The 26,406-nt window shown below is 52.0% G+C and overlaps 1 protein-coding gene across 4 annotated transcripts in view; it reads right to left on the bottom strand.

Moving 5' to 3' along the window:
* Positions 1 to 25,849, bottom strand: part of PRIMA1 (proline rich membrane anchor 1) — a 53,302-nt gene extending 27,453 nt beyond the window's left edge. For 2 of the 4 annotated variants that reach the window (XR_004423300.1, XM_033109380.1), the window contains exons 1-3: positions 25,255 to 25,376; positions 24,472 to 24,595; positions 16,905 to 17,040 (exon numbers count right to left, since the gene is read on the bottom strand). Coding sequence is in view for 3 of the 4 variants with exons in the window: in XM_033109380.1 (XP_032965271.1) it covers positions 16,905 to 17,040; positions 24,472 to 24,564 (229 nt within the window). In the remaining variant the exon portion in view is untranslated. Of the gene's footprint in view, positions 1 to 16,904; positions 17,041 to 24,471; positions 24,596 to 24,973; positions 25,031 to 25,254; positions 25,377 to 25,419 lie in introns of those variants that run through there. The other 2 variants (XM_033109381.1, XM_033109382.1) reach the window with 2 other exon arrangements.
* Between the last annotated feature and the right edge of the window lie 557 nt (positions 25,850 to 26,406).

Here is a 26,406-nt window from a genome sequence, read left to right as displayed (position 1 = left end):
CTCAGGCTCTGCATCTAGGGGACCGGATGACTGATGAAAATTTAAAAAACAAACCATGACATCGATAAAGACACAGCCTAATACAAGTGCCTGACCACATGAGACTGTGTGTAAAAGCTCAAGTCCATATATCAGCATTCAAAACGTAGAGCAGACCAAGATCCCGGGTGGCGGCCACAGAGAGCCCTGGCCTGCATCCAGCTGGAATGTCCACAGCCAAACCGGAGTCCTGGGGTCCACTCAACACCCGCAAATTAGCGTTCCGTGAGCAAGGCATCGTGCGGTACGCTCTGTGGGGTGGATGCAGGGGTGAAGTGGACCCATTCTCTACCTCCCAGGGGCCTGAAAGTTAGGAGGGTCATCAAAGACCACTCGTCCTTCAGCAATGCTAACCGCAAGCCCTCCGCGAATCCAGATCAGATCGTGTATATTTTGCATCTCTCTGTGGTTAGCCAGGTGTTTTGTACAAGGTTGATAAATGAATGTGGACTAGCCCCAAGCGATCAGACAAGAGTGAAAGGGAATCATAGGAAGAGATAGGAACTGTTGTCCACAGTAGCAGTGTGTCACTGAGGTTTCCAGAAATGGAAAGAATCAACTGTCCTTGGGATACGTTAGGACCTGAAATCTGGTTGCTTCGAAACAAAGCTTGGTGGCCGAGCAGTTTCTCAGCAGGGTCTCTATTGTGTTCTTTGTGGAAAACTGTCCCTTGCATGACATTTATCATCCCTGGCCCCTTCCCACGAAATGCCAGGAGTACTCCCCTCCCCTCTCCCCAGTCACTGAAAAAGGAACACCTCCACATTTCCAAATGTGCGCTAGGGGGTGTTTTTACCCCTGGTTGAGAACCACAGGTAGGATAAAGTCAACACAAGGTGAGAAAAGCGAAGAGTGGAAGAGGGCAGACACTGCCAGTGTGTGTGTGTGTGTGTGTGTGTGTGAGTGTGTGTGTATGTGTGTGTGTGTGTTGGGTGGCGGAGACTCATTTGAATTTGAAAAAGTATAAACTTGGAGTATGAGGGAGAGGGCTTGACAGGGAGGGGAGGGGAAGGAGAAAGAGTGTCTGCTGGAAAGAATGAAAACACTCTCTGAGTATTTGTATTTCAATACAAACGCAAAGGTAACTTAGTATTTCCAGCATAACCAGAATTACAATTTTCTTTAAGTCCAGCAATTCTCCTGGGGGAGTGGACTGAGACGGCAGCTGCTCCGACAACCCCCTCTCAACCCCCCGCCCCTGGCCCTCACACACAGCAGCCCAACAAGCCAGCTTGAGCTGCCTCCGTAACCCCAACCTCCAGACCTGCAGGAGGAGGGCCTCAGGGCAAGGACTCGGGGTCACCACCGTGCTCTGGACTCCGGCAGAGGCCAGCCCCAGTGTGAACATCACGGTTTGGAAGCTTCCCACACAGGCTAGTCTGAGACACTTTGAACCTTCACTGGGTTTCTTCTCTAGAGGCCAAAGGACAAATGCCTCAGCTGGGTCATGGCCAGTCTTGATAAACAGAAGGAAGGCCCACGCTACAGGACTAACAGACGGCATCTCCATCTGTAACCTAACCATATTTAGAGAGGGGAATGGGGCCACATAAATCAAGTCCCATAAACTGGGCTGAGAAGGGGAACAGACAAGGCCCACATCTTGGCACCGTCTTAGAAAGCGATGGCTGCCGCAGTCAGTAACTGAACACAGACACACAAGTGCACAGTGGACTCGGCCCGCTTCCCATCTCTGTGAGATTAATAGTCTTCAAACACCACGTGGGTCGCTTAACCCAGCTGCTCAAAAACCTTCAGCTCTTCCAGAATCCCATCCAGACCCCTCAGCACATCCACCCCAAGACCCCCCACTCCACCACCTTCCTCCACTATCCTACACCCCTGACAAGTGGGCTCTCGCTCACGTTCCCAGAAGGCCCTGGACTCCTGGCTCCCCACCTTCCCTCATGCGGCTTCTTCTACTTGGAGCACCTCCTCCATCAACCCTTGTACCCCTCCCTGCATCTGCTCTTTAAAATCTGAACTGCTCTCTGAGGTGCAGTTCGCTGCTGCCTCCTCCAGGCAGTCACCCCTGATGCCTCAGAGTGTGCTGCCTGTGCGCTCCTGCAGCACTTGGTACCCATTACACTCTCCACTGTATCCCGGCTTCTTGCACCCCTCCCCTCCCCCGCGCTCCTCCAGGACCCAGCACGTAGGAGATGCTCAGTTATAGTAGCTGAGTAAATCAATGTCTTGGCTCAGCAGATGGCCCCTGGGCCACCAGACTCTTGCCAGACAGTGGTTGGCATCAATTCCTTGTGTTCGCATCTCCACCCTCCGACACCTTCTTTCCCTCCCCTCCACCTCCGTCTCATCCTGCTGGCTCTGTCTCCAAACCACATCTGGGATGTGTCTGCCTCCCTCTCCCCTCAGCCACGGCCTGGTCCAGGCCCCCACCTCCTATCACCTGGACAACTGCCACAGCTTCCTGACTGGTGCTCCTCACAGCCTTTACACCTCTTCAACCTATTTTCCACTCGGCCACCAGGGAGTGTCTTAAAAGCAAATCTGTTAATGTCCCCTCCACGGTCAAACCTCTTTAATGGCTTCCCGTGGCACTTGGTGGGGGGGTGGGGGGCGGAATCCAGCTCTTTACTATGTAAACTGTGGTTTACAGGGTCCTGTGTGACTTGGTACTAACCTCCGCAAGCTGATTTCATACCACTGTCCCCCTTGATCACTCTCCCCAGCACAATCCTGACAGTTGTTCCCACCACAGGGACTTCGTACATGTTCCCTCTGCCTGGAATGTTTTTCCTTCTGGTCTTCACAAGGCTAGTTCCTTCTCCGCCTTCAAGTATCAGACAGCTCGAGAGGCCTGCCCTGGCACTCTGTCAAAGGCGGGGCCCTCTCCATCGTCTCCATTTCTGCCCAGCAACCACCAGTGTCCCCATGTCTCCAGCTCCTACCATAGCATCTGGCCTAGAGTAAGTGTGCATTGGATGTCTATTGAGTGAATGAGTGGCTGAAGGGACCTCTTGAACACCTGCAGTGATCTCCCACCCAGCATCCAGATTCTAGTTTCATTTGGCTCTTGACTCACAAAGTTGGAAGTTTTGGGTTGTCAACTTTTCTTTTCTTTTTCTTTTTTCTAGGAGGACGCAGCTCACAGTGGCCCATGGGGGATCAAACTGGCAAATCTGGTGTTCTTAGCACCACGTTCTAACCACTAACTGGCCACCCGGGTTGTCAACTTTTCTTAGCAGAAACCATGAGTGGCTTCTTGCTTCTGAGTATATGTTTAGCATCCTTATTATTTTCTATTTCATTTGTCAGCACTGATTGGCTTCAGAGAAACTATGACCATGCTTCTTACAGATTTCAACTCTCTTCCTGTATCCACAGAAACGAGCACCCACGAGGGTCCCTTCGTGATGGGCCTCTGTCCCGGGCTGGGCCTGGGTGCCAGAGGAGGCCCGGGAGGCGGCTGCGGGAACGCCAGTCCAGGGCCCCAGGAGGACGTGGTGGGCCAGGTCCAGCTGCACAGCCTGGTCACAGCACTGTGATCGTGGCGAAGGACTCTAGGCTCCAATCCTGGAAGCACTGGGTAATGGACATCCACGCCCCAGCCGGCGGATGCAGAAATCATCTCCGCCTTTACTTACACTGACACCACCCCTTCCTCAAAGCATAGTTGGAATTAGAGCAGTCATCGAGGGGCTGGCTGGCACATGAAACCAAATGGCTCTGTCCTGGGGCCCCACCATCCCTGGGGTCACTCCAGGGAAGACCCCACAGTTACTGCTTGCTTTGGAGCAACTTCAGGGTCTATCTGTCCCTGTCTGACCCCTGTCCTGAACCCCCAGGACACCAGCTGTCAGAACCCGCTTGCTCAGAAGTGCAGTGGTCTCCCATCTGGAATCTGACTATTTCACCACCCCAGTGGTGGGTGCCACCTGGTCCCAGTGGCCGTCACCTCTTGCCTGGATTACTGCAACAGGCTTCTAACTGGTCTTCCCTGCTTCTGCCCTGACCTTCATGGTCTGGTCTACACAGCAGCTAGAGTGGTCAGCAGCAAGTCAGATCATGCCTCCCTCAGCTCAAAGCCCTGCACGGCCCCCCACTTGACACCAGGTACAGATGACATCCTCATAGCAGGCCTGTCTGCCTCTCCCCGTTCTCCGTTTCTACCTCCCACTCCACTCTGCGCCAGCCTCACTAGCCCTGGTGACTCCTCAACCTCCCCAGGCCAGTTCTCATCTCGGGCCTCAGCCTGGCTGTCCTCTCCCCAGGGACCCGGGTGTTTCGTTCCCCCACCTTCTGCAAGCCTTTGCCCCCATGCCATCTTCTCTGCACATTGCCTCCTGGCCCGGCTGCAGCTTGCTCTAGTGTTTTCCTCACAGCATTCACCATTTCTAGCCTACTATACACTTCACATATTGTTTTCTGGTCTCTCTGCCCCATCAGAATGTCAGCTCTGCATCTATTTTGTTCCACGGTGTATCCCAAGCTCCTAAAACATAGACATGCTCAAGAAATGTTTGAATGAATAAAGGTCTGACTGCCCTGTCTCCCCAGCCTCAGCTCCCAGAGTCCTGGGGACTCTGCCTCTGAACCCCCATCAGCACACGCCTGTGACAACACTGAGCAGACTGTCCCCTGGGGCCCTTGGTTGTTCCCAGCCACATCCACACTGGGTGCCGCACGTTGCCTGTGCCTCTCCCCGCTCTGGAAGGCCAGCTCACCTTCCTAAAGCCAATTACCTCTCTCCCCACCTTGCAGGAGCACAGTGAGCTCTGCCAACGCCTCCCTGAAGCTTCCCTGGATTATACAAGTTTATGTGACCATACACCTTCGATGATCCCTAAGTGGGAACCACGCGTTCGTCGTAATTCTTAAGGCTTCCTCCTACTTCCTCTTTCCCCACTCTGGGGGGAGCAGGTAAATGGATGCAGGAGGGTGGATGCCAGTGCCTGGTTACTGATCATGTGAACTTGCCACAGTCCTCAGCTCTTTCCTTTGCCCCCCAGGTCACCTCACATGGTTTTCCTCCTTCCCGCCATCTGCTTTGCTCAGGCTCGTCTTCACTCTGAACCCCAGGCTCTGTCTTCCCCATGCTCTCCCTGGGTGATCTCCAGCGTCTTTGGTGCCATTGCTACTGGTGCCCGCAGCCCCAGAGGTTTAGGACCAGCTCTACCTCTGCCCTTCAGCTCCTGGTCCACAGTGGATGCCTCCCCAGCTGTCCCACAGTACGTCCCATGGCACCTTCTACGTGACAAAACCTGGAACTCCTGACCCCACTGCACTCCCTCCACGTCCTGTCTCCACGGGGGGCATCTGACCAGACACCGTCACTTGGCAGTCTTCTTGTTCCCTTACCCCTGACAACAGTTGGTCTGGAGCCCTTGTCCCCGTTGCCCATAGCCACTGCCTGGCTCAAGCCACCAGCCTGTCCCCTGGGCCGTCACCTTTCCCTTCCCTCTGCCTTCAGTCTTCTGCCACCTCAGCCCCAGCCAGGGCTGTCTAAAGGCAACTTGATGGTAACTCTCCACGCAGACCCAGCTCTGCCCAGGGAACACGTCCAAGATCCCCCAGACGCTGTCAGGCTTTGCCGCGCCCTCACTCCTCTGGCTCGTCTCACTGTGCCTCCCACGCTCTTTTAATCCCTGGACGAACAGGCTGTCCATGGCCTGCAATTCTTGTGTGTTCTGCTTCCCCGAGCTGTCCACAGGCATCCCAAACTCCACATGACAAAAAACAGAACCCCGATCTTCTCCCATGAACCCTCCCTGTGGGTTCACCCTGTCTTACCCACTGCGTCAGCCTCAGTCTGTGACCACAGTGGAAAGCCCTACACATATTTGTCGAATGAGTAAATGCTTGTGAGTGCTTTACTGCTCTTTAGATATACAAGTTAGGTATCTGTTAGGTAGGAGAACCCTCATTTGGCCGCTGATGTGCTTTCTTGAGTGGGAGAGAGAGGTATGGACTCCTAGCTAGCAGGTATAGACCCATCTGGGTCTGAGCAGGGGTGCGGTGGTGGCAGCTTGAAGCAGATGGTGCTGGTCCTTTCTGGGCTCGCTGGCTCAGCTCCAACTGTCAGTGCTGCCTCTCTGCCTGGGGCGGTCGACCTCCTATTCCTCCCCAGATCAGCTCGTAGCCATGACCGATGGGAGATGCTGTGTGAATACCCCACCTGCTCCTTTGGACCTCAGGGGGGTCACTCTCAGGTGCTGTGAGTGACACCATTTCCCAGAGCTCCCTAGCAGGCCTGGGCTCTCTCCAGCTGTCCACAACGATAACGGGCTTGATATCACACCCTTTGCTGACTGCTGTCCTTTCCCTGTCTCCCAAGTAACCACCTGTGTTTGAATTCTTGTCTCAGTATCTGTTTTGGGAGGAAGCCCAAACTAAGAGAAGGTCCCAGGTGCTCCCTGGCAAATGACAGGCTCTTAAAAATTGTTGGTCCCCTCCTTCCCCTCTTTCTCCCGGAGAGTTTGTCTTCTGTCTCCCTCATCTGGTTACACATGCATTCATTTTTTCAAACACTCAGTGGGAAATTTCCATGTGTCAAGCTGTGAGCTGTCTCTGGGGACAAAGATGAATCAACAGTCCCCGTCCTCAGGGATGGGATCGGAAACTTAATAGGTCAGACTGCTTTGTCCTGGACACGAGCGAGACACCCGGGATGAATTCTGTAATAATATGAAATAGCTGACATTGACAGGGCGATCACCCTGGCCGGCTCTATTCTACGCATTGCTGCCTACGAACACATTTGAACCCCTCAACAGCCCTAGGAGGGCCACCCTAGGCCAGAGTTACAGGGTGCCAGCACCAGCCCTTGATCCCAATGCGACAGGTGAGGTCTTTTAGCCAGGATCGTGCCCCCCACCCTGCAAGATCCCCTTCCACTATGAGGCCGCACCCTCTGAGCTCCTGCCCTGTCCCAGGAAATGGGCCCACCCTACACACGCCGTCTGGGTTCTGCCTCTGAGGAAGGAGGCTTGGCCCCACGAGGAGATGAGGAAACTGAGGCTCAGACTGCTGGAAAACAGCCAGGTTTCTGTGAAAGTTCAGAATAGCAAATCCACAGACAGGAAGTAGATTAGTGGTTGCCATGGACTGGACCGGGGGCTGTCTTGGGCCGTATGAGGTTTCTTTTTGGGATGATGAAAAAGCTCTGGAATTAGATCATAGTGATGGCAACACAACATTGTGAAGATACTAAAAGCTACTGAATTGTATATTTTAAAGCGGTGAGTTTTATCTCAATGAAAAATTTCCTTTTTAAAAAAAGAGAGCGCCCAGGAAGTACATATCTGGCTTGGATGTTCACTCTTGCTGAGATGTGTGTTTCCCTATTTCCAGCTCAGCATAGAGTCCAGACTCCTCACAAGATTCCAAAGTCCTGGGGGGCAGGATCCAGTTTGGCCCCAACTCTGGGAACATCCCCGCACTGATGGCAGTACCAGGAGGTCATTCACTGATGTGCAGGTCTCACTAGCCTTTTGGCCCCAAGTTCCATTGCATCTTACTTCTTCCTCTTTCTTGGCACTGATCCATTCCTGCCTCGTGCCTCTGATTATAGCCAAGAGTCTCAACCTTCATTCACACAAGAATCAGTGCCCTCTATGGTAGACCAGGGCATCAGTCATGTTTAAAGCTTTCAGGTGATGCCAACATGTGACCAGCACTCAGGCTCCTTGAGGGCAGGGATGTATACAGTTCATCTCTGTAGCCCAGCACCTGCCACCACACAACCTTTTGGCAAATGTTTGCTCAATAAATCAAGGAATACAGGTTTACTGAGTAAACGAAAGTCCACGTAAACCTGTGTGATCTTTTATTTGCTGGATACAACAAATAAATGGAAGACAAACCATTCCATTTACTGAATTGGGAAAGGAAAAGTCAGTACTTAAAAAAGTATATAAAATCACTTTTTAAAAGAAAGCCAGCAGCTATTAAAATTTTTATGATGTCAGACGCTCAAGTGCAGGGACAAAAATCGTGCTCACCAGTGCACTGTGCTCAGTATTGAGTGAAATTCAAGGCAGAACCAGCTCTTTTTATGGAAAGGGATGCTGAGACCAGTCTGGATAAAAGATGTATTCAAGCAAGAATTATATTGACAAGAGCCCATTTACTGAGCAGGAATGTATCGGGTGCTGGGCTGGGCCTTCATATATATTATTTGTACGCACAACACCCTTTGGAGGATGGAATCATCATCCCTCCTTTGCAGACGAAAACAAGCTCAGAGAGATTGAGCAACTAGCACGCAGCTGGTGAGAGCCAGGGCCAGGCCCAATGTCAAGGTCCTCCGACTCGCAGACCAAGTAAGTGGCTCAAAAATAACTGGACAGAAGCCCTGCCTCACGAAAATGATGAACATCCGATACTCCCAGGTCCAAATCAAGGACAGAAGCCCCACCTCCCCAAAATGACGAACATCCGATACCCTCAGGTCCAAATTAATGGTGACAATGAGGACCAGCTAGGCACCAACACAGCCCATGAAACGAGATGTTCAAAGTGACACAGCTCGTGTTTGGCACCCACAGTCCGTCATCACGGACTCACTCTGGGCAAGGATGACCCTGTGGGGTTCACTCTTTCATAGGAGCCTGGTGTCCTGAGGAGAAGGCAGGTCCCCAGGGGTGGCCTCACCTGCTGCACCCATCCTCAGCCTCACAGGCTTCCAAGGGCCTCCTCTTCTGCTTGCCCCACACTTGTCACAACCCAGAAGAAAATCTGGTTAGCACCAGCGATGGTTAGTCCCATCCTTCAAATGGCAGTCGCTAAAACTCTCTGGGGGACATTTGAGCCGCGGCTAACCCCTCCCAGGCACCACCGGGGTCTGCTTCATTGGCCCATTGGTGAGCTCACAAACATCCTAGAGGACCAAGGAGGGAGCACTGTGCGCGACATCTGCTCATTTGTCCCACAAAACCTAGCAACATCCCTGCCTCCCCTTCCCGTCTACAACCACAGCCATCATCCTGCTCCAAAACCCTCTTAAATTGGACCAGGGCTTAACATGGCCACCTCCCCACTCACCTCCATCCAGGCCACACCATGGGCTCCACCATCCCGCTCTCTTACCTGGATCCAATTGACAGCCTCCTCAGTGGGGAGCCAGTCTCTGTAAAGTATATTTGAAGCCACCCCACCACCCTGCTCAACATCTTCCAGAGGCTGGTACTTGCACTAAGAGAAAAGCCCCACCCCTTCTCTAGCCTCCACGACCCTGCACCGTCTGGGCACTGCCTCGCTCCAAGCCTCTCTCTTCCTGCCTCCTTTACTCAGCAGCCAGCAGCCTTCACACCCATGCACTTCCCCCAGGAGGAACTTGCACACACTATTCCCTCTGCTGTGCTGAGGAGCTGGGGTTGGAAGTGGACACAGCAGACAAGGGGCAATTGTCTGTATCTAGCAAAGGATCCAGACATTAGTCAAGTAATTAATTAGGTGTTGAAAGGGTGGGATGATTGCTATAAAAGAAAGAGAAAAGTTCAAAGAGTGTGTGCCTGTCTGGGTGTGTGTGCATGGATGGAGGGTGGTGTGGTTTTAAAATGGACATAAATTCTCTGACGCTCCTCTATCAAGAGATGAATTCCCCACTCCTCGAATATTCACTTGATTCCAAGGAATAGTGTAGCGGAAGTGACGCTGTTTGATTTCCTCAGCAACATCATCAAGAGAGGTAGAGCCTCCACCTACTTCTCAAGCTTGGAATGCAGCCGCCATGCTGTGAGGGGGCCTTGGCCAGATGGAGGCATCAGGTGTCGGGGTTCTGGCAGACGGGCCCCGCTGGCGACCTGAGCAACGGCCAGCACCAACCACCAGACACGAACGAGAAAGCCTCCAAGGTGGCTCCAGCCCTGGCCGACTGACTGCAATCGCATGAAAGACCCCAGGCAGAGACCTCCTAGTGGAGCCCCAGGAGCCCCCATAACCGGGAGAGGAAAGAACAATACACTTGTGTTGTTTTGTAACCACTCACTTTTGGGGTGATTTGTTCCATAGCCGTGGAAAATCAGAACAGGGAATGGTGTGACCTCTGTGAAAGTCAGGGAATGTTTTCCTGGAGGATATTTGAGCGGAGAGCTGCATGAGTTAAAGTTACTTTGAGGGGAAGTCTTGCAGACACAAGGAGTAGGATACACAAAGCCTCTGAAACAGGAAGGAGCAAAGCCCATTCAAGGAAAGGAAAGGGGACCCTTGCAGCTGACTTCAAAGATGGAGGGAGAGAGTTAGGCAGAGGATGCAACAGGAAGTAATCAGATGGCCTTGAATTACCTCCTCCCCTTACCTGCTGGGCAGCCTGGAACAAGTAACTCACCTTCTCTGAGCCTAGGCTCCTCACAGAAATTGGGGCTTATACCACCTGCTACAAAGGAGTGTCTGAGGATTAAGTGAGATGAAGAAAGCACAGCTTCCACCTCAGTACCGCAAACTAAATATCAGTTTCCTTCTAGTGTTCTGGGTGAGTAAAAAAAGCATTCTAGAATTTCCACAGTCCCGTTTATTTCTTTCTCTGTTAAAACTTGCTCCTTGGCACATAGGAGGGGAACCAGGTGACCCATTCCTAGCTCCACCACTGTTGTGTCACCTTTAGGGAGTCACTTAACCTCCTTTGCATTTTTCTAAGAATAAAATGCAAAAACTAAAATCTATACCAGTACTTTGAACCCCTTAAAGATAGGCGCTATGGAAATAAGGCAGGCTCACGCCTCTGTTCTGCCACTGCTATTTTTGGCCCAATCATCCTCCGAAGCAGGTCTCACAGAAGGGGTATATGTGCTTTTCCTTGAGGGCTGGTACACGCCTCCTGCCACAGCCTCAGCCGTCTGAGTCACAGCCAGGGGTAGTGGGCCATCTCCGACATTTACAAAGTAAGCCCTGCTTGGTCCTCAGCTCTGGTAGCTGTTGTGGGCTTTTTCGTCAGGCCCTCGAGCAAGCCTTTGTCTTGCCTTTGCCAGGATTCACCTCTGCCCACGCTTTCCAGAAATACCTTCACCCAGGGGACTCTGGTTGACTTTGACAATCACAGGCCTGGCGAGGACTGCCCTGGAAGAAACTCTGAAAACCTACTCTTTTCTGTTGAATACCTAGAGGAGTCTACACATCCTTAAAGAGCCCATTTCATCCTTGAGTTTCTAACTGGATGTTTCTTTCTCAGCAGATGGGTGCCAGAACCATGTTTAAGCAACTCCCAACCTGAAGGTCACTGACCTATTATTATTATGACTGTTGTTATTAGTATTACTTATTAGGTGCCATTTATTGTTACTTGGCTTTGTGCTGTGTAAACTTCATGGCATTGGATCCTCACAACCATCCATATGTGGCACATATTATCATTTGCTCCATTTTACAGATGTGGAAATTGAGGCCCCACGCAGTTAAGGACACTTTGCCCAAATCACTTAGCTAATGAATAGGGTTGAGCCCAGGTCTGGAGAGCAGGAAAGCCAGGCTGTGAGCCACTGCACTCCCTGTAGCCCTTTTCAAACATGTGGTTTCTGCCAAGGATAGCTCATATAATGTCCAAACTCACAGCAATCCCATCTCAGGTAAGGATCATCAGCCCCACTTTACAGGTGAGGAAACTGAGGCTCTGAGCGGGATGCGCCATGCCCGGGGTCACAGAGCTAGGAGTCGGTCTGACACTAAAGCCCCCTGATCTGATTGCCATTCTCAAAGTATGCACCCCAGGCCAGCATCATCATCACCAGAAGATAGGTTAGAAATGCAAACCCTCCGGCTCCACCCAGACAGACTGAATCAGGAATTCTGGGGGTGGGGTCCAGCAAGTTGTGTTTAAACAAGCCCTCAAGGGGGTTCTGACCACACTCATGTTTGGGAAGCACTGGTCTAATGTCTCCCTATGGCCCACACGTTGCAAAAGTTTACAAAGTGCAGCCACCACCTCGTCTGAGGTGCAAAGGGTTGTGGGCAGAGTTTGGGAAACAAAGTGCAGAAAGTGGAGATGCTGGTCAAGACTCTTCTACCTCACACGACCCTTATCCATGCCCCTTCTAGATGCAGGCAGGACTCAGGGCAGGACTGTCTCTACAGACTTCCCAGGGCTGCTGGGAGGGACTTCACAGAGCTGGGCCCCCATGGAGGAACGCAGGGCTGCACTGCCTCCACAAGCAATGACTTCCAGATGGAGTTGGGGGGGCAGTGCTCTAGAAAGTTTCATGGTAAGACAAAACAAAACAAATACACCAAAAACAGGAAAAAATAAAAAAAAAAACCACATTGCCTTTGTCAGAAGAAAGGTGGTACAGCAGTAGGGTGACCAGCCGTCCCGGTTTGCCCAGGACTGCAGGGTTTTCAGGGATGCAACACGACTTTCAGGGCTAAAACCAGGAGAGTCCCAGGCAAATGGGGACAAGTTGGTCATCCTGAGCCTGGCCACGTGAAGGACACCCAACAATTCCGACAAACGTTTCTGGCAGTGACTTCCAATGCAGACTTTACAGGTCTGCGTGAATACGTGTAGAGGTTTCTCTCTCCCCTATTTCTCCCTTTGTCCCAGACACACATGACCACACTCCTGCAGGTCAACGGTCATCAGCAAGGAGTCTCCTGCCTGCTCCTCGGGCTCCTAACTCCAGGTCTTTGTTTCAGCCACCCCCTCCTCCATGCCGGTCCAGCCTCCCTCACTCCAGCCATCAGAGGTGTACCTGGGAATTCTTCCACATCTCCCCAGATCTTCCCTTCCCGCCCCTTTCAGAATTAAATATCCTCTCCCCAACAGCACCTTTTATTCCCCAGGTCTCGCACTCACACACTGCTCTGTATCAGAATGATTTTCACAGGATGATTGGCAGCAGTGGATACCTGTCCAGTTTTCAAAACCAAGCCCCTTTTCACTTACAGAAATCCTCAACCCCGTGGCGTGAGTGTAATCCTCAAACTTGGTTTACAGGAGCTGAAACTGAAACTGATACTGTGTTTCCCCGAAAATAAGACCTAGCCAGACCATCAGCTCTAATGCGTGTTTTGGAGCAAAAGTTAATATAAGACCCGGTCTTATTTTACTATGATATAACACCAGGTCTTATATTAATTTTTGCTCCAAAAGGCGCCTTAGAGCTGATGGTCTGGCTAGGTCTTATTTTCGGAGAAACATGGTATTAACCAGCCCTCTTAAATCACACAGAAGTGGCAAGGCCAGCATGCCAACGTAGGCTCATGGATTCAGCCTTCTACGCTGCATTCTCAGTCTCTTCATTACTGTGCCCCTGTGCCTCTTATCAGTCCCCATGTGCCTCTGTGCACCTCCAGTGTCCCCAGCATGGGGCTGGACACAGCAGGCACTCGGTGAACACTTGCCAGGTGAAAGAGAGGCCCTGTGAGTGGCAGGGATGCAAGGCACATCCAATGAACAAACGGCCAAGGGATGAGCCTGGAACCGGGGTTTCCAGGAAGATGGCAGGAAACGACGCTCCTGCTGTCCTTTGCAAATGATGGTCCACTGGACCATGAGCTCCATGAGGGCAGGAGCTGCCTCTCCCTGGCTCACTGCTGCCTTCCCAGCCCCGGCACAGTGCCCAGCACCTGGTGAGCTCCATGCACGCCTGCTGACTGAAAACAGAGGTGTCACAGCACTGAAGCCTGTGCCCTCAGGGAGAGGCTGATTCCTTTCAGTTGCAGAACAGGCAGAAGTTGTGGATGTGGCCACAGCTCTGTCTGACATGTATTGGGCACTACTTGTGCACAGGATGTGCGCTGAGCTCACGGAGGAGTAAGAGAATGTACAAAACACATTCTCTGCCACTGGTCTAATCTGGCAGGCACATCATGGCTGTGGAGCGTATCAGCTGTCCTCTCTGCCTAGGGTCCATGTCCATGACCTTGGGTTGTAGTCCTTCTGCCCAGATTTTCCCTTGGGAGGCCACCACTCCCTTAACTTCTATCCATACACCCCAACTCCAAAGGCAGTCACATGACCCAGGCCTGATCAATCAGCATATTCCATCCTGTAGGCCACCATGATTGGTCCAAGGATGGACATGTGACCCAAGCTGGTCCAATAAAAGTCAGCCCCAGGACTGTAGTGGACCAATTACGAAATTGAAGCTCTCTTTGTCGGGAGATTACTAACTGCAAAGTTGGTGGCATCCTAGAGTCTGAAGCCATAGGGACTTGGTCAACCTGAGAGAACAGGCAACCAGGATAAATCAGGAGAGGGAGACAGAGACAGAAATTTAATGCTATCATCATACGAGACCTGCTGTTGGAATATCCTGATACATGAGCCAAAAAACAAATATCTCTGTTCCTAGTTTTTGTATTGCTTAAGCCATTTCCAGATAGGTTTTTGCCACATGTAACTGAAAAAGTCCTGCCATGGGATCAAACTACAAACTACTAGTCCTGCTCTCCTCTGGCCCAAAAGCAACCTCGGGCCCAAAGCTCCACATGAGGCCTGTGTGCCCTCACATCAGGCACTCCCTGCCCACCTCCCCTTCTCTGCAGCCCCCAGTCTGGCTTCAGGCCCTCATGGGTCATCTGGGGACTGAATTATCTCGAGTCCCCCACTTGACTCCAGTCTGGTAGCTCACGCCTAACCCCCCTCCATATTGCCAGGAAAGTTGATCTTTCTGAAGCAGACGATACAGAATCCTGTCACTTTCCTGCTTAACACCTTCGTGGGCTGGTCACTGGCCACAGCAGTTTCCTAAAAGGGTGGGGTGCATGTCCCTGCAGCTAAGTGAGCTGGTTTTACATGGCACAGGGAACTGGCACTCAGGCACAGTGAAACACAGGACAAGAAATTAGGCCCTTTTGATTCTCTTACAAACCTTCTGATTTCTTTATAGAGAAAAATCTCTGCATGGAGCTACTATGGTTCTGACACCTCTCTACCACTTGCTTCTCTCCTTTTTTAACAAAAAAGGAGACAGCCTTGAGCTCCCTTCCCCAGCAGGCTAGAATTCTAAAACATTGGTTTGTTTTGGTTGCGTTTATTTTTACGGTCACCTACTCTTTACGCAGGTGATACTGGTTTTTCATTGACAGTAGGTATGTCAAGTTTTCTTTGGAAATTAATTTGTAGAAACCCAGAAGTCAGAATTTGGAAATTAATCTATAGAATACCCGAAAGTATTTAAAGAAAAAGGCAAATAACAGAAGATATTTGAATACGGTGAATGATATTTGGTGAACAGCTATTCACGGGATGAGATGTGATCTAACGAGACACTCACAAGGCCCTGTGCAGTCTACCCCTTGATCGTGACTTGGAACGGATTGAAGGGCTTGTGACTCCCAAGAGGAGTCTCACAGCCACATCTCCAAGCCTTTGCCCTGCCGTTCCTTCTGCCTGATGCCCTTTCTGCTCAACCTCCTTACCGTCCTAGAACAGTCCCATTTATTCTTTAAGATACTGTCAGTGTCACTGCTTACTGTGGCTACAGTTTGGCCCAACTACTCAAGGATTTCCAGGGCACCTGGAGAACCACTTCTGTGCTTTCTCAGTCCGCTTTTTGTTGGTTGCTGACAGGAGGGCCTTCCCTTTGAGGCTGAGAGATCCCAGAACCGCAGAATGGTCTTTCACCTCTGTGTCTGGCACAGAAGTTCAGTTAGCACAAGATGAACAGTAGGGATTCTACCTGAAGGATGAAGGTCCATCAGATACATTCACACCTGGAGATAGCACAAGCCTGGAGACCAAACAGTGGGAAAGGAGAAGAAGGAATTCAAAAGGAAGGGAGGAGAGCAATCTCCAAGGGTAGGTGCCTGAGGCAGGGCGCCACAGTGCAGCCCAGGGATTCCTTAGGAGGAGGAGGAAGTGAGCATATTGGGATGGAAAGAGCCTGCAGATGCCCGGAGCAGACGGCCTGCTACGCCAAGGTTCTCTTCTGGACTTCAACTTGCATTCGAATCACCTCAGAACTTGTTATGATGCCAAGTCCTAAGCCCCACCACAAAGACTCTGACTGGGTGTGTTTGAAGTGGGTCCCTGAAGCTACACTTTAAAACAAATACTTCAGACGATGTTGAGGACCCCACTCTGAAAGCCCCAGGCCACAGGTATCAGGTAAGAACGGAAACAAGTAGGGGCCTAGAAATGCACACGAACTGCAAAGATCCCTCAGAACATTGCGTCACGGCCCGGACACCAAGAGCCTGGACACACAGCCAACCAGACAGCAAGCATCGTCCAGGTTGTCTAAAATATGCCCCAAATAACTCAACGGAGATGTGTTCCATGAGGGAGATCCACATATGATCACGGACATTCTACAGGCCCAAACATGAGTGATCGATCCAAAATATAAATCTGTTACAGACTTTGCCAACTAACAATTGTGAGCAGGGAACTTAACCCGTAGAGGTCAGGACTGAGGTCATATCTGGCTAAAGAAACCCTCCTTTGTTTGAAAGACCAGGGAATTGAATTGTTCATAGATGAAATCAAGGCAAACAGGGGAAAGGGGGTGGGGGAGGTTAGTAGAGTTTGCTGCAAATGGCTGAGAAGCCTCCGAGTAACTTTGCTCCCAGAGCCTTCACTTCGGTTCTATACTAATTGCCTCCTTAACCCTGAATTAAAATCGAAAACTGAAACCATGTGCGTGGGTGGGGTATATAAGACCAGTGCCCAGTGCCTGCCCTCCTTTAAAGGTCTGGCTTTCAGAACAATCTAGGCCGAGTCACTCATCAAATGGAGATTGAATTTTATCTGATTAACCGATGGAGAAACATCCTTCTCCATCTCACAAGAACATTCTGTGGGAAAGGCGTTTTGCAGACTGCAGGCAAAAGTTGGGCCTTGGCTTCCCTCCTGCTCGGCCAGTGGAAAATTACAAAGGAAGCAAGGCTGCCCTCTGCTATGCTCACAGGTTCTTCCTGGGCCCGGAAAACACAAAGAGAAACCGGAAACAGAGCGAACCTTTTCTTACCTGGGGCGGAGAGGAGTCTGGGAGGTGGTGGGGGCGGGGGTGGTGGGGGCAGCGGAGGAGGGGGCCGGCACTGGCAGATGTGTTGACAGCTGTCAGTCACCTTGGAGCAGGACTTCTGGGGCTCACCATGTGTCACCTGCAGAAATGGGCATATGTACCCGAGAGAAGACAATGAAGCAACTGGGAGCTGAAACGGGCCCACCCTACCCTCTCGCCGCCTGTGGAACTTGGGGTTCTTCCCCCCAGACCACAGCAGGAAGAATATACAGAAGTCGTGTTGGCTCTAAGGAAACAATGTTGTGAGAGGCTGGCTTGGCGGGTTTAAAGGCCAAGGTTTTATTTCCAGCTCTGCCAGGGACCAACTATGGGACTCCAGAGGTGGATCCCAATTCTTGGCCTACACCTGTTTCAGTCAGAGACCACTCAACCTAGCGTGTAGGTCACCGGAGCAGGTGGAGAGTGACGGGTAGGGTCCTCAGCCCTGAGAAGTCAGAGAGCAGGTGATGTGACACCGTCGTTCCTGGGGAAAGCTTGGAAGGAAATGGCCCTTCCCCCGTAGTGTCTCTTGCTTGTTGCTGCTTCTGTCTGTGCATCCACTCGGCTTTCCCAGAGGCTGCACCCTGCTCCCAAATAGAGCACCTGCTTCCCTCCCGCTCCAACCCATTCAAGCCCACCATCTGCTTCTGAGTGTTGCACTACGATTTTTACGGCTTATTTTGAAGTATCTTAATTCTTTGTTCCCAGACACATGACCCCTCTCATGTTGGAGGCATGGTCATGAGAAATCTTCCAGGGAAACAGAGCACAGAATGGACTGTTAGTTGTACACTTATGCCCATGGACATACGTGACTTCAACATTCATGAGAGGTAGACAAGAAATTGAAGGTTGACTCCTAGAATCTTCCCATCATACAGATGAGGAAACTGAGGCCCAGGAGGAGAAGTGGCTGCCCAAGATGCTTGCAACTGGATGGTGACAATCCTGATTTTAGGTCGTCAGTAACCAGACCCAACCACTTCTCCAGTCTTCCGCACTACTGTACAAGGCCAAGCCTTTACCTTTCCTCCAGCCACAGCTCCTGACCGCCTTCCTGGGATGACCAAGGACCGCCATCTTGGGGGAGGAACCTTACCCGGCCAGGCCTCTGCTCTCGTATCCTATATGACTAAGGGGAGCCCGACTGGTCTTGCATGAAACACTCGATCAGATCACCTGCATCCCTCAAATAACGCCTGAATGCCTCGGGATCACGTGGCCACATGGTCCTGCATGAGAGGCCCCGGACAACGTGTCCAGCCCTACCTCACCCAATGTTCTCACCCTCTGCTCTGCCCTCAATGGCCTTCTTCTGGCCCCTGAGCCCTGGTCATGCTACCTCCCTTTGTGTATGCTGCACCAGTGGCCCAGAAAGTTCTCCACGCCTTTCCTCCTGCTGGCCCATTACTCAGCTGGTCTACCACTTTCTCAGGAAAGTGTCTCTGAGCTCCCTGACCAGGTCAGACCTCCTTTTTATAGGCTCTTGAGGCACCAGGCTCCTCTGTGTGGAGCAGAAATCTACATTTGGGTGATTACCTGGTTCCTACCCATCTTCCCCACTGGACTAGAAGCTCTATGGGGGCAGGAGCTGGGCCTTTGATTTTTTCTCTCACTATCATGACCCTAGCACCTAAGGGAATGCCTGATATTCAATAAATATTTAGTGAATGAATCAATGAACAAACAAACGAATGAATGAATATTAAACACTGGACCAAAACCTGTGCCTCTTAAATCCTGGTCTGGCGTTTTTTTCAACACCAGTCTCAGTTTCCTCACTTGTGAACTAGGAAGAGGAGCGGGATCGGGCTGTGCTCAACCAGTGGTTCCCCATCCTGACCACACATCAGAATCTCCAGGAAGCTTCATGCCTGAGCCTTACCCACGACCAGTAAAATCAGAATTTCTGCAAGTGCAGCTGAGCACGAGCTTCCGAGGTTAACCTACTGATGTATGGCCAGTGGGAGAACCGCCGCTTTAGACTGACTGCCAGCGTCTCTCCCTAAGGCAGACTGCCACAAATCCACAAGTTTCGGATTTTGTGCCTGTCCCATGGAACAAGCTGATTGAAAGGCAGGAAGGAAAGAGTTGGTGGTCACCTCATACCTCAATGACGCCCATGGTTAATTTCTCTGGCTGTCATCTTAGTGAGTTGAAACCCAGAGCTCCAATTTCCATGGAACAAGCCATGGGTGGCCTGCTTTCAAAGGCCAGTGCAGTTCCTTTGCTGTACACAGCTCAGGCCCGGCAGAGAGAGCTTCAGGGCTCGGTTGCTCCCTTTGCATTTGGCAGGGGTGAACAGGCCTGGTAACGGCCACTGGATAACAGCAGGAGGTGAACAGATTTATAGCCCTGACTTAATATCTACGAGGTCAAGAAGCTCCTGCTCACCACCTTTTAGTGTTTTTAAAGGACCATTGACTGCGTTTGGAACTCTGGGAGGCAATCTCATCTCCCACTGGGAAGAGCACATCCTCAGACGGTAAGCCTTTTCTCAATGATTTTACGGAGGTGATTAACTCTTTACATGTTGGTGGCAAATCCACTGACTTCTCCACCGTGCAGTTGTTGGCTCTCCCATCATCATCCAGCCTGTCTTCTGGATTCTGATCTGCTAAGACCGTAGGGGTTGCTCAAAAGCTCCACTCTCCCAATGGCTGGCATCTGAGATCGCTTCTCCACTGAACTCTACCAAATGTGTGAACTTCAGACAATGCCATTGGCAAAGCAATTACTTTCCCACTTTCCAAGGTGCAATTTATGCGAGAGAGTTCAAGAGCAGCAGGTTTGTTTGACCTGTCCTAACACAATGACCCATTTTTGTGAGAGGATATAAAGGCACAGATGTATAAGAGTGTTTAATGTGATGAAATTATAGGCAGGAGGACTGGGGCCAAGTTTCAAGGCTGAAGGGGGAGGAAGTGAAGGAGCAAAATGCATTTTAGAAATCAATGGCCTCACTGAAACGGAAGCCAGCACAACTGCTTAGCCAACCATCATCACCAAGGATCCAGTCTGGGCTGGCTGCCCTTCTCCCACAGGGCTGGGCCCCCTTGGGCCCCTCTCTGGAGTTTGGTCCAGCGCAAGCCTGTGGCCGCTGGGCTGACAGTTGGTCACTCAGACCCTTTATCCACTCGCCAACTTCTATTCATCCTTCAAACCCAGTTCTCGCATCGCCTTCTCCGGCAAGCCATCCTGAACCCCACATCTCACTCACCCTGAAAATAGACCCACCAGCCCAGTGCTGCTTCTTCATCCTGTAAACCCTTCTCTTTGGGGCACCTTCCCCACTATTTCGTAATGTGTGCTCCCTGACTAAGCCGGCAGCATCTTGGCGCTGGTGGGCAGGTGGGTCTGTGCTTTCTTAATCTTGACCAAGTGTGGCTTCCTGAGCCCTCCTATGTGTCAGCCACAGGAGACAGGCTTTCATTTCACCACGAGGATAATGGGAGAGGTAGGTGCCTGTGACGACAGGCACAGTGAGGGTAAGGAGTCTACCAGGCTTGCACAGGGCCCGGCTTTCAGTTGGTGCTCTGTGAAAAGGGGTGTTGGGACATGACCTCCTCATCAGTGGAGAACACAGGACCTATCCCGTCCCCCAACCCTGGGTCCACTTTGAAGTTCTGTGGGTTGGTGGTGTTGCATTTAGACCAGTTGAGAGGAAACCCAGTACTGGGAGCTTGTCTCAACACCTGGCTTGGTGGTTTATATCCCACAAGGAGAAGCAACTTGCCCACCCCCGAAGTCACCTGCTCTTAGCTGGACATGACTAAGAAGGAGCAGAGGCTCAGCGAGGTCAACAACTTGTCTAAGGCCCACAGAGCAAACGCTGGTATCATTACTTCCTGGGACCACATTTTATTCCACCTTTGTCATCGCTTGCCTTTCCGCCCCTGCTCTGCAGTGTTCTCCTGAGGCCAGAATCCTGAGGCACAGGAAGGTCCTGCAGTCACCTGTGCCTGTGGTCTGGGGGGACACCATGGCTGCCAGTTCCCACTCCTAGCCAATCAGTTCATCTTTCCGGTCTGGTAGATGTCGCCTTCTAATTAGTCCTTGAATCCATCCATGTTTCCCCATTGCCACTGCTACCATCCTAACCCAGGACGTTGTCATATCTGCACTGGACAGCCCTTACCTCTTATGTAGGGCGCTAGGTAAAATACAGGACACCCTGTTAAATTTTAGATAAACAACCAATTTTTTAGTATAAGTATGTCCCGAATATTGTATGAGATATACTTATGCTAAAGAATGATTTGTTGTTTATTTGAAACTCAAATTTAATTGGATGTCCTGTGATTTTATTTGCAACTGGCAAATAAATCTGGCAACTTGACCCTCACCAGCCTCTTTGCTCTTTGCTTTGGCCCCCTTCTGAGAATCCACCTTTCCTGCTGGAGAGGGACTGAGATTTCTAAAATACCAATCTGAGAGTGTGTCATCTCTTGCATAAAACCTCCGACAATCCCCATAACCCTCAGGATCAAGTCCAAACTGCAAGACACAATGCTAGCGGTTTATAAGCGCGTCCTCACCTTTTCTCCTCTGGCCTTGGGGCTTTTCGCTTAGTCTGGACACTTCACTTGCTCTTGCACCCTGGCTCCTGACTTCTCCTTGTTCACGTCTCAGCTGAAGCACCGTATCTGTGAGACTTCTCTGTCTCTTCCACCGGATCCCATCACTAAGCTATCTGCTCCTGCTGAGCTCTCTGCCATCATTACTTGTTTAATTATCTCTCCAGTGCCAGACTCTCAATGCCATGAGGGCAGGGACCACTAGGTCCCTGGCATTTAACACAGAACCTGACAAACAGTAAGTGTCCAATAAGTGCTGCTGAATAAATAAGTGAAGCTAGAGTGACTGGCCATAGGGGAGGTCAGCATTGCTTGGGTCAGGGGTGGCACTTGTCAGCACACAGTGACCCACAGGCTCGGATCAGAGCGTGTCTCTCTGATGATGGTTTCAGGAGGACACCCACAAAGATGATGGCTTCTGGCATCTTTTATGGAGACAGGCCAGCACCACAGTAACTTGATGAGATACACTGCTGTCACACCTAATAAATTTGCCAGCCTGTCATCCTCTTCTCTTGCAAAAAAGGAATCATCTGGAAGTGAACTTAGAAGAACCCTAAATCACAAAAGCTCTAAAGCTCAATTCCAGACACATTAAAGAAAAAAAGGGGGAGGCTAACGGATGCCCCCACCAACCTTGCAGCAATTTAAGTGTCATCTGAGTTTAATGATTAAGTTTCTTATCATCTAGGCAGAAGACAGAGGCTTCAGGATGATTTCAAGGGAGGAACCTGGCGCTTTGGGGACCACAGGTCTCTCGTCTCACCAGTTATCTTATTAATGATAGGACTTTGTTATATCAGTCTTAGCCTTCCAAATGTTTACAACTTCAGGGGATTCTTCTGGCAAAATGCTCGTGAAGCACAGATAGCTCTGGGTTCTTTCTCTGTATTCAAGAAATTCCTGTGACGTGACAGATTTTAATCTCTCCACTTGAATTAAAGTACATGGCTTCGTGCACTTCCACCTTTCTTCTCCTCTCAGTTCCCCTGGATTCAGCTCTTCTGATTAAGAACCAGATCCATCCGTTCCAAGGCCCTCTTCCCTTGGCTTCTGAGCCCTTATCATTTGTAGATTAATTTTTCCACAGCCTGCAGCTAAGATGTTACCCATTCTGCTGTCTAGAGGATCCCTTTTCTGATTGATTTGCACAAAAATTGGTTTGTATTGCATAACAGCATCTGACGCGCGTGCGCGCACACACACGTTGTGTAAGTACTGCCTGGCTGAAGGACACTTAAAAAACTGAGCTGCTTTCACAAAAGTATTTCTTTGCGTGGTGGGGGGAGGTGGGGGAGTCTTCTGTTTCGATCCTGCTAGTTCACATGGCAGAATTCTAGTCTCGGAGATAGACAACATCGGGGTGCTATTCTCTGCACTAGTGAAAGTCTTATGGAAAACTGCAAACGAATGAGTATAAAAAGGAAGTCCACTCAACATCTGAGGTTCAACTAAAAGTTGAACAAGGAAGCTGGTCCCAAACCGCCCGAGTGTTTAGAAGTGACAAAATCCTACATCCTGAGGAGGCACAGCTGAGTTTAATAACTGCTGTTTCACACATTAAACAAAGCTGTCAACTCGGAGAGGAAACCAATTGTGAGGCAGAGGCAAGCCAGAGAAGAGAGCAGAAGACACGCCTGGTGCTAGGGGTGGGGGTGGACCCTCGTCGACCCACCCACCCAACCAGCCTGCTCTGGCCAGCAACTAGAGCCCTGGTTCTCTCCCAGGGAGCCCTCAGGCCGCCATCCAAGCAGGAATGTCTGAGCTGGTTCCCAGCAGGGCTCCATTTCTTAGGACAGCTCATGGACCATGACAGACTCATCCTGTCCCTTCTTCTTTGGAGTGTCACCTCATACTCAGATGACCATATGAATAATCCCCAACCCCCAAAAGACCACCAGGAGAACATGAAGCTGCAAATACCCAGAGTGGGGTGTTTCAATGCCTGAAACAGTATAAGTGTCCTCCAGCACCTGCTGAACCAACAATTCACAAATGTTGGGCAGACTATGTAAGAGTCCCTGGCCACACAGGAGAGCAGCGTCACCATTATTAACATCAATAATGGCGGTGGCAGCTACCATGTAGTGTTTATTACGGCCCGGGCACTGTGCTAAGTAATCTTTACTTGCTTTATCTCAACTACTTATAATAGCACAATGAGGAAGAAAAACACCAAGCCCAGAGAGGTTATGTGCATTGCCTAAAGTCACACAGCGGGTAAGGGGCAGAGCTGGGGCTCAAAATTCAGATCTGACACCAAAGTCCACCTCGTCACCACTCCACTGTCCCGCTGACTGTGTACATTATGGGAGGTACTAGGGACCATCCCACCTAATACTGTCTCTGACCTTAACAGAGGTAACTCTAGCTGTGTCCCTCTGGCTTCTGCCAAAGGGCCAGGGGACCAAGGGTGAGGATTTCATTCTCAGGCAATCCTTATAGATGCACCATTGTTTCTTATGAGTGGCTACCAGGTACAATCTGTCCACATCCCCAGCTCCACTCCCTACAAGAAACATAGCCCCTCCTGTGTTGAAATCCAGCTTAAGACGGCTAATTTGAAGTTTACTAGTGGTTTCTGGTGGGAAATAAAGGATGTTTATTCTTGGGATCTTTTTTTTTTAAGTTTGTAAAAGCTCTAAGGTTTCTTTTCCGGCATTCCTGCAATAGAATGTTGTCATCAACAGGCATTCCCTAAGCCCTTTTTGTTTCATGGCCCTGTCCTGCAGGCCTTAGGCCACAACTGAAGCCTCCCTCTGGAGTTTCTCTCTTCTGGCCAGAGTATGGGGGACCCTAGCATCTTTTCTTTACCTAAACTCTCCCCAGGACCAGAGGGGCGGCTGCAAGAAGCTGGGGTCGTGGGAGTGAAGTGACAGCCGCGCCCCCACCCGGTCCTGCCCAGGAGGTCCCCAAGCCCGCGCAGCCTTCGCAGCCGGTCCACCACCACTCACCTGCACGAAGCCCCAGAGCGGGTGGAGCGCGCAGTGCAGCAGCAGCGAGGGCCAGCAGCAGGCGCGGCGCAGCACCAGGTCCCGGAGGAGCATCTCGGCCCGCGGCACCCGCTCTCGGGGCAAACTGTCAGGGAAGCAAAGCTCGGGTCAGGCGGGAGCCGCGCTGGCACCATCGCGGTCGCGCAACAGCACACGTAGAAGTCCGGGTTGGGCGGGTACGCCGGGCATCCTGGGGCACCCTCATAAACCAAGGCTGCCCCTTCACTCCGGCTTGCATATTCGCTGACCCTTCGTACATACACGCAGAAGCCGGTATCCCAGAACTCACACTCCATCCTGGTGCACATCCCCAGAACCCTGCGTGTGTACCTTGGCCCGCATGCACACCTCCAGAAACAGCCAAGCACATTTACCGGTCCCCGTGCATCTCCCCATGTTTCTACAGCCATGCACAACTCAATCCCACTGTGAGCACACTTCAAACCCGGCGGGCACCACTCACCTAGCGTGCACACCTACAGAAACTGCCGCGCACACCTACAGACTTGCTTGCACACTCGCTGACTCTTGCCTGCACCCTGCATGCACAGCACCAAGAAATCACACGCTGCGTGCACCCTCTTTGCCCCGCCGGCCCTCACTGCGCACACTGCAACATATGCATCTCCGGTGCGCACTCCATTTACCCTGGCGCGCTCTCCCAAACCCCAGCCACCCGCCCCGGGGCGTGCGCTTCCCCCATGTCTCCATCTCCGCCCGTACCCCTCAGGTGCCTCACGCTACCTTGCCAGGCGGCGGCCCCAGCGGAACCTCCGGGCGGGGAAGGGAAGTACGCGCTCCCTCCCCCCCCGCGCCGCAGACTCTTTTTCCAGAGCCGCCGGCCGGCCCCCATTTAAAGCCAGCCGCCTCCCCAGTCCTCCGCCCTCTAGGCGGGGCCTCGATCCTCACCCTGGCGACTGCGCGGGCGCCGGGGGCCTTCACGTGCCAGGGAGGAGCGCCCGGCAGCAGAGCAAAAGTTTGCGCGCCGCTTGGGCCTCCGGGCGGCTGAGTCGGGGCCGGGGCGCGGCGCGCTCGCACCGGGAGAAGGGCGCGGTGGCTCCCAGCCACGCCTGGCCGCGCGCGGGGCGGGGGGGCGGCACCCCGCGCCCAGGATCTCCGTGGGCTGTGGAGGCGCAGGCGAGGGCGTGGAAAGTCTCCTCCAAGAAGCCTGGAGCTGGCAGCGAGTGCCCTCTCCGGGTCCCCGCCCTTCCCAGTGGCGCCGCGCGGCTTTTCGGGGCGCGGGGGTGCCCGAGTTCTCCTCGTCCGTCACGCCGGCCCACTAGAGGCAGCGGCGAGAAGCTCTGGCCGGGAGCGCCGGCTCGGGCAGCAGGCCCGCGGGGTGGAGGCGAAATAAATAATGCACGAAAAAGGAAAACAGACGTGAGCCGAGCCAGAGCCTCGCCCGCCTCCCGCCGGGGCTGCGCTCCCGCCCGCGCTCCCCGCCGCCGCCGCCTGCGCCGCTGCAGTGATTCCTCGTCTCCATCTAGCGAGGCTATTGTGTATTGGGCGCTTAATCATTTATTAATTCACCCGCGAGGAAGAAGACTCCCGGATCCAGGAGGCCCTTGCTCCTTACTTGTCCTCCCCCCAAGTTTCTCCCAGGCGGCAGGAAGGAGTTAGGGACTGACTCGTGGAGACCCCTTTTTGCTCTCGGTCCTTGCGGACTCTCCTCTCCCCTACCCATTCGGAGGGGGCGGAGGCCTCCCGGGTGTGGATACTCGAAGGTGCATGGGCCAAGTGCCTGTTCTCCCTTCCGTAGTCCTGGTACCGGGACCTCTACAACCACAGGACTGCGTCTTGGAAGGAGTTGCCCATGGCGCTGGGGAGGACCACTCCTTCACTGCTTTTCATCAACCATCTCAGACTCCTCTGTTTGAAGCAAAATTAGCAACAAGT

Source organism: Rhinolophus ferrumequinum, chromosome 6 (genome assembly GCF_004115265.2).
Source record: "Rhinolophus ferrumequinum isolate MPI-CBG mRhiFer1 chromosome 6, mRhiFer1_v1.p, whole genome shotgun sequence".
Taxonomy (NCBI): Eukaryota; Metazoa; Chordata; class Mammalia; order Chiroptera; family Rhinolophidae; genus Rhinolophus; species Rhinolophus ferrumequinum.
This window is presented reverse-complemented; position numbering and strand designations above follow the sequence as displayed.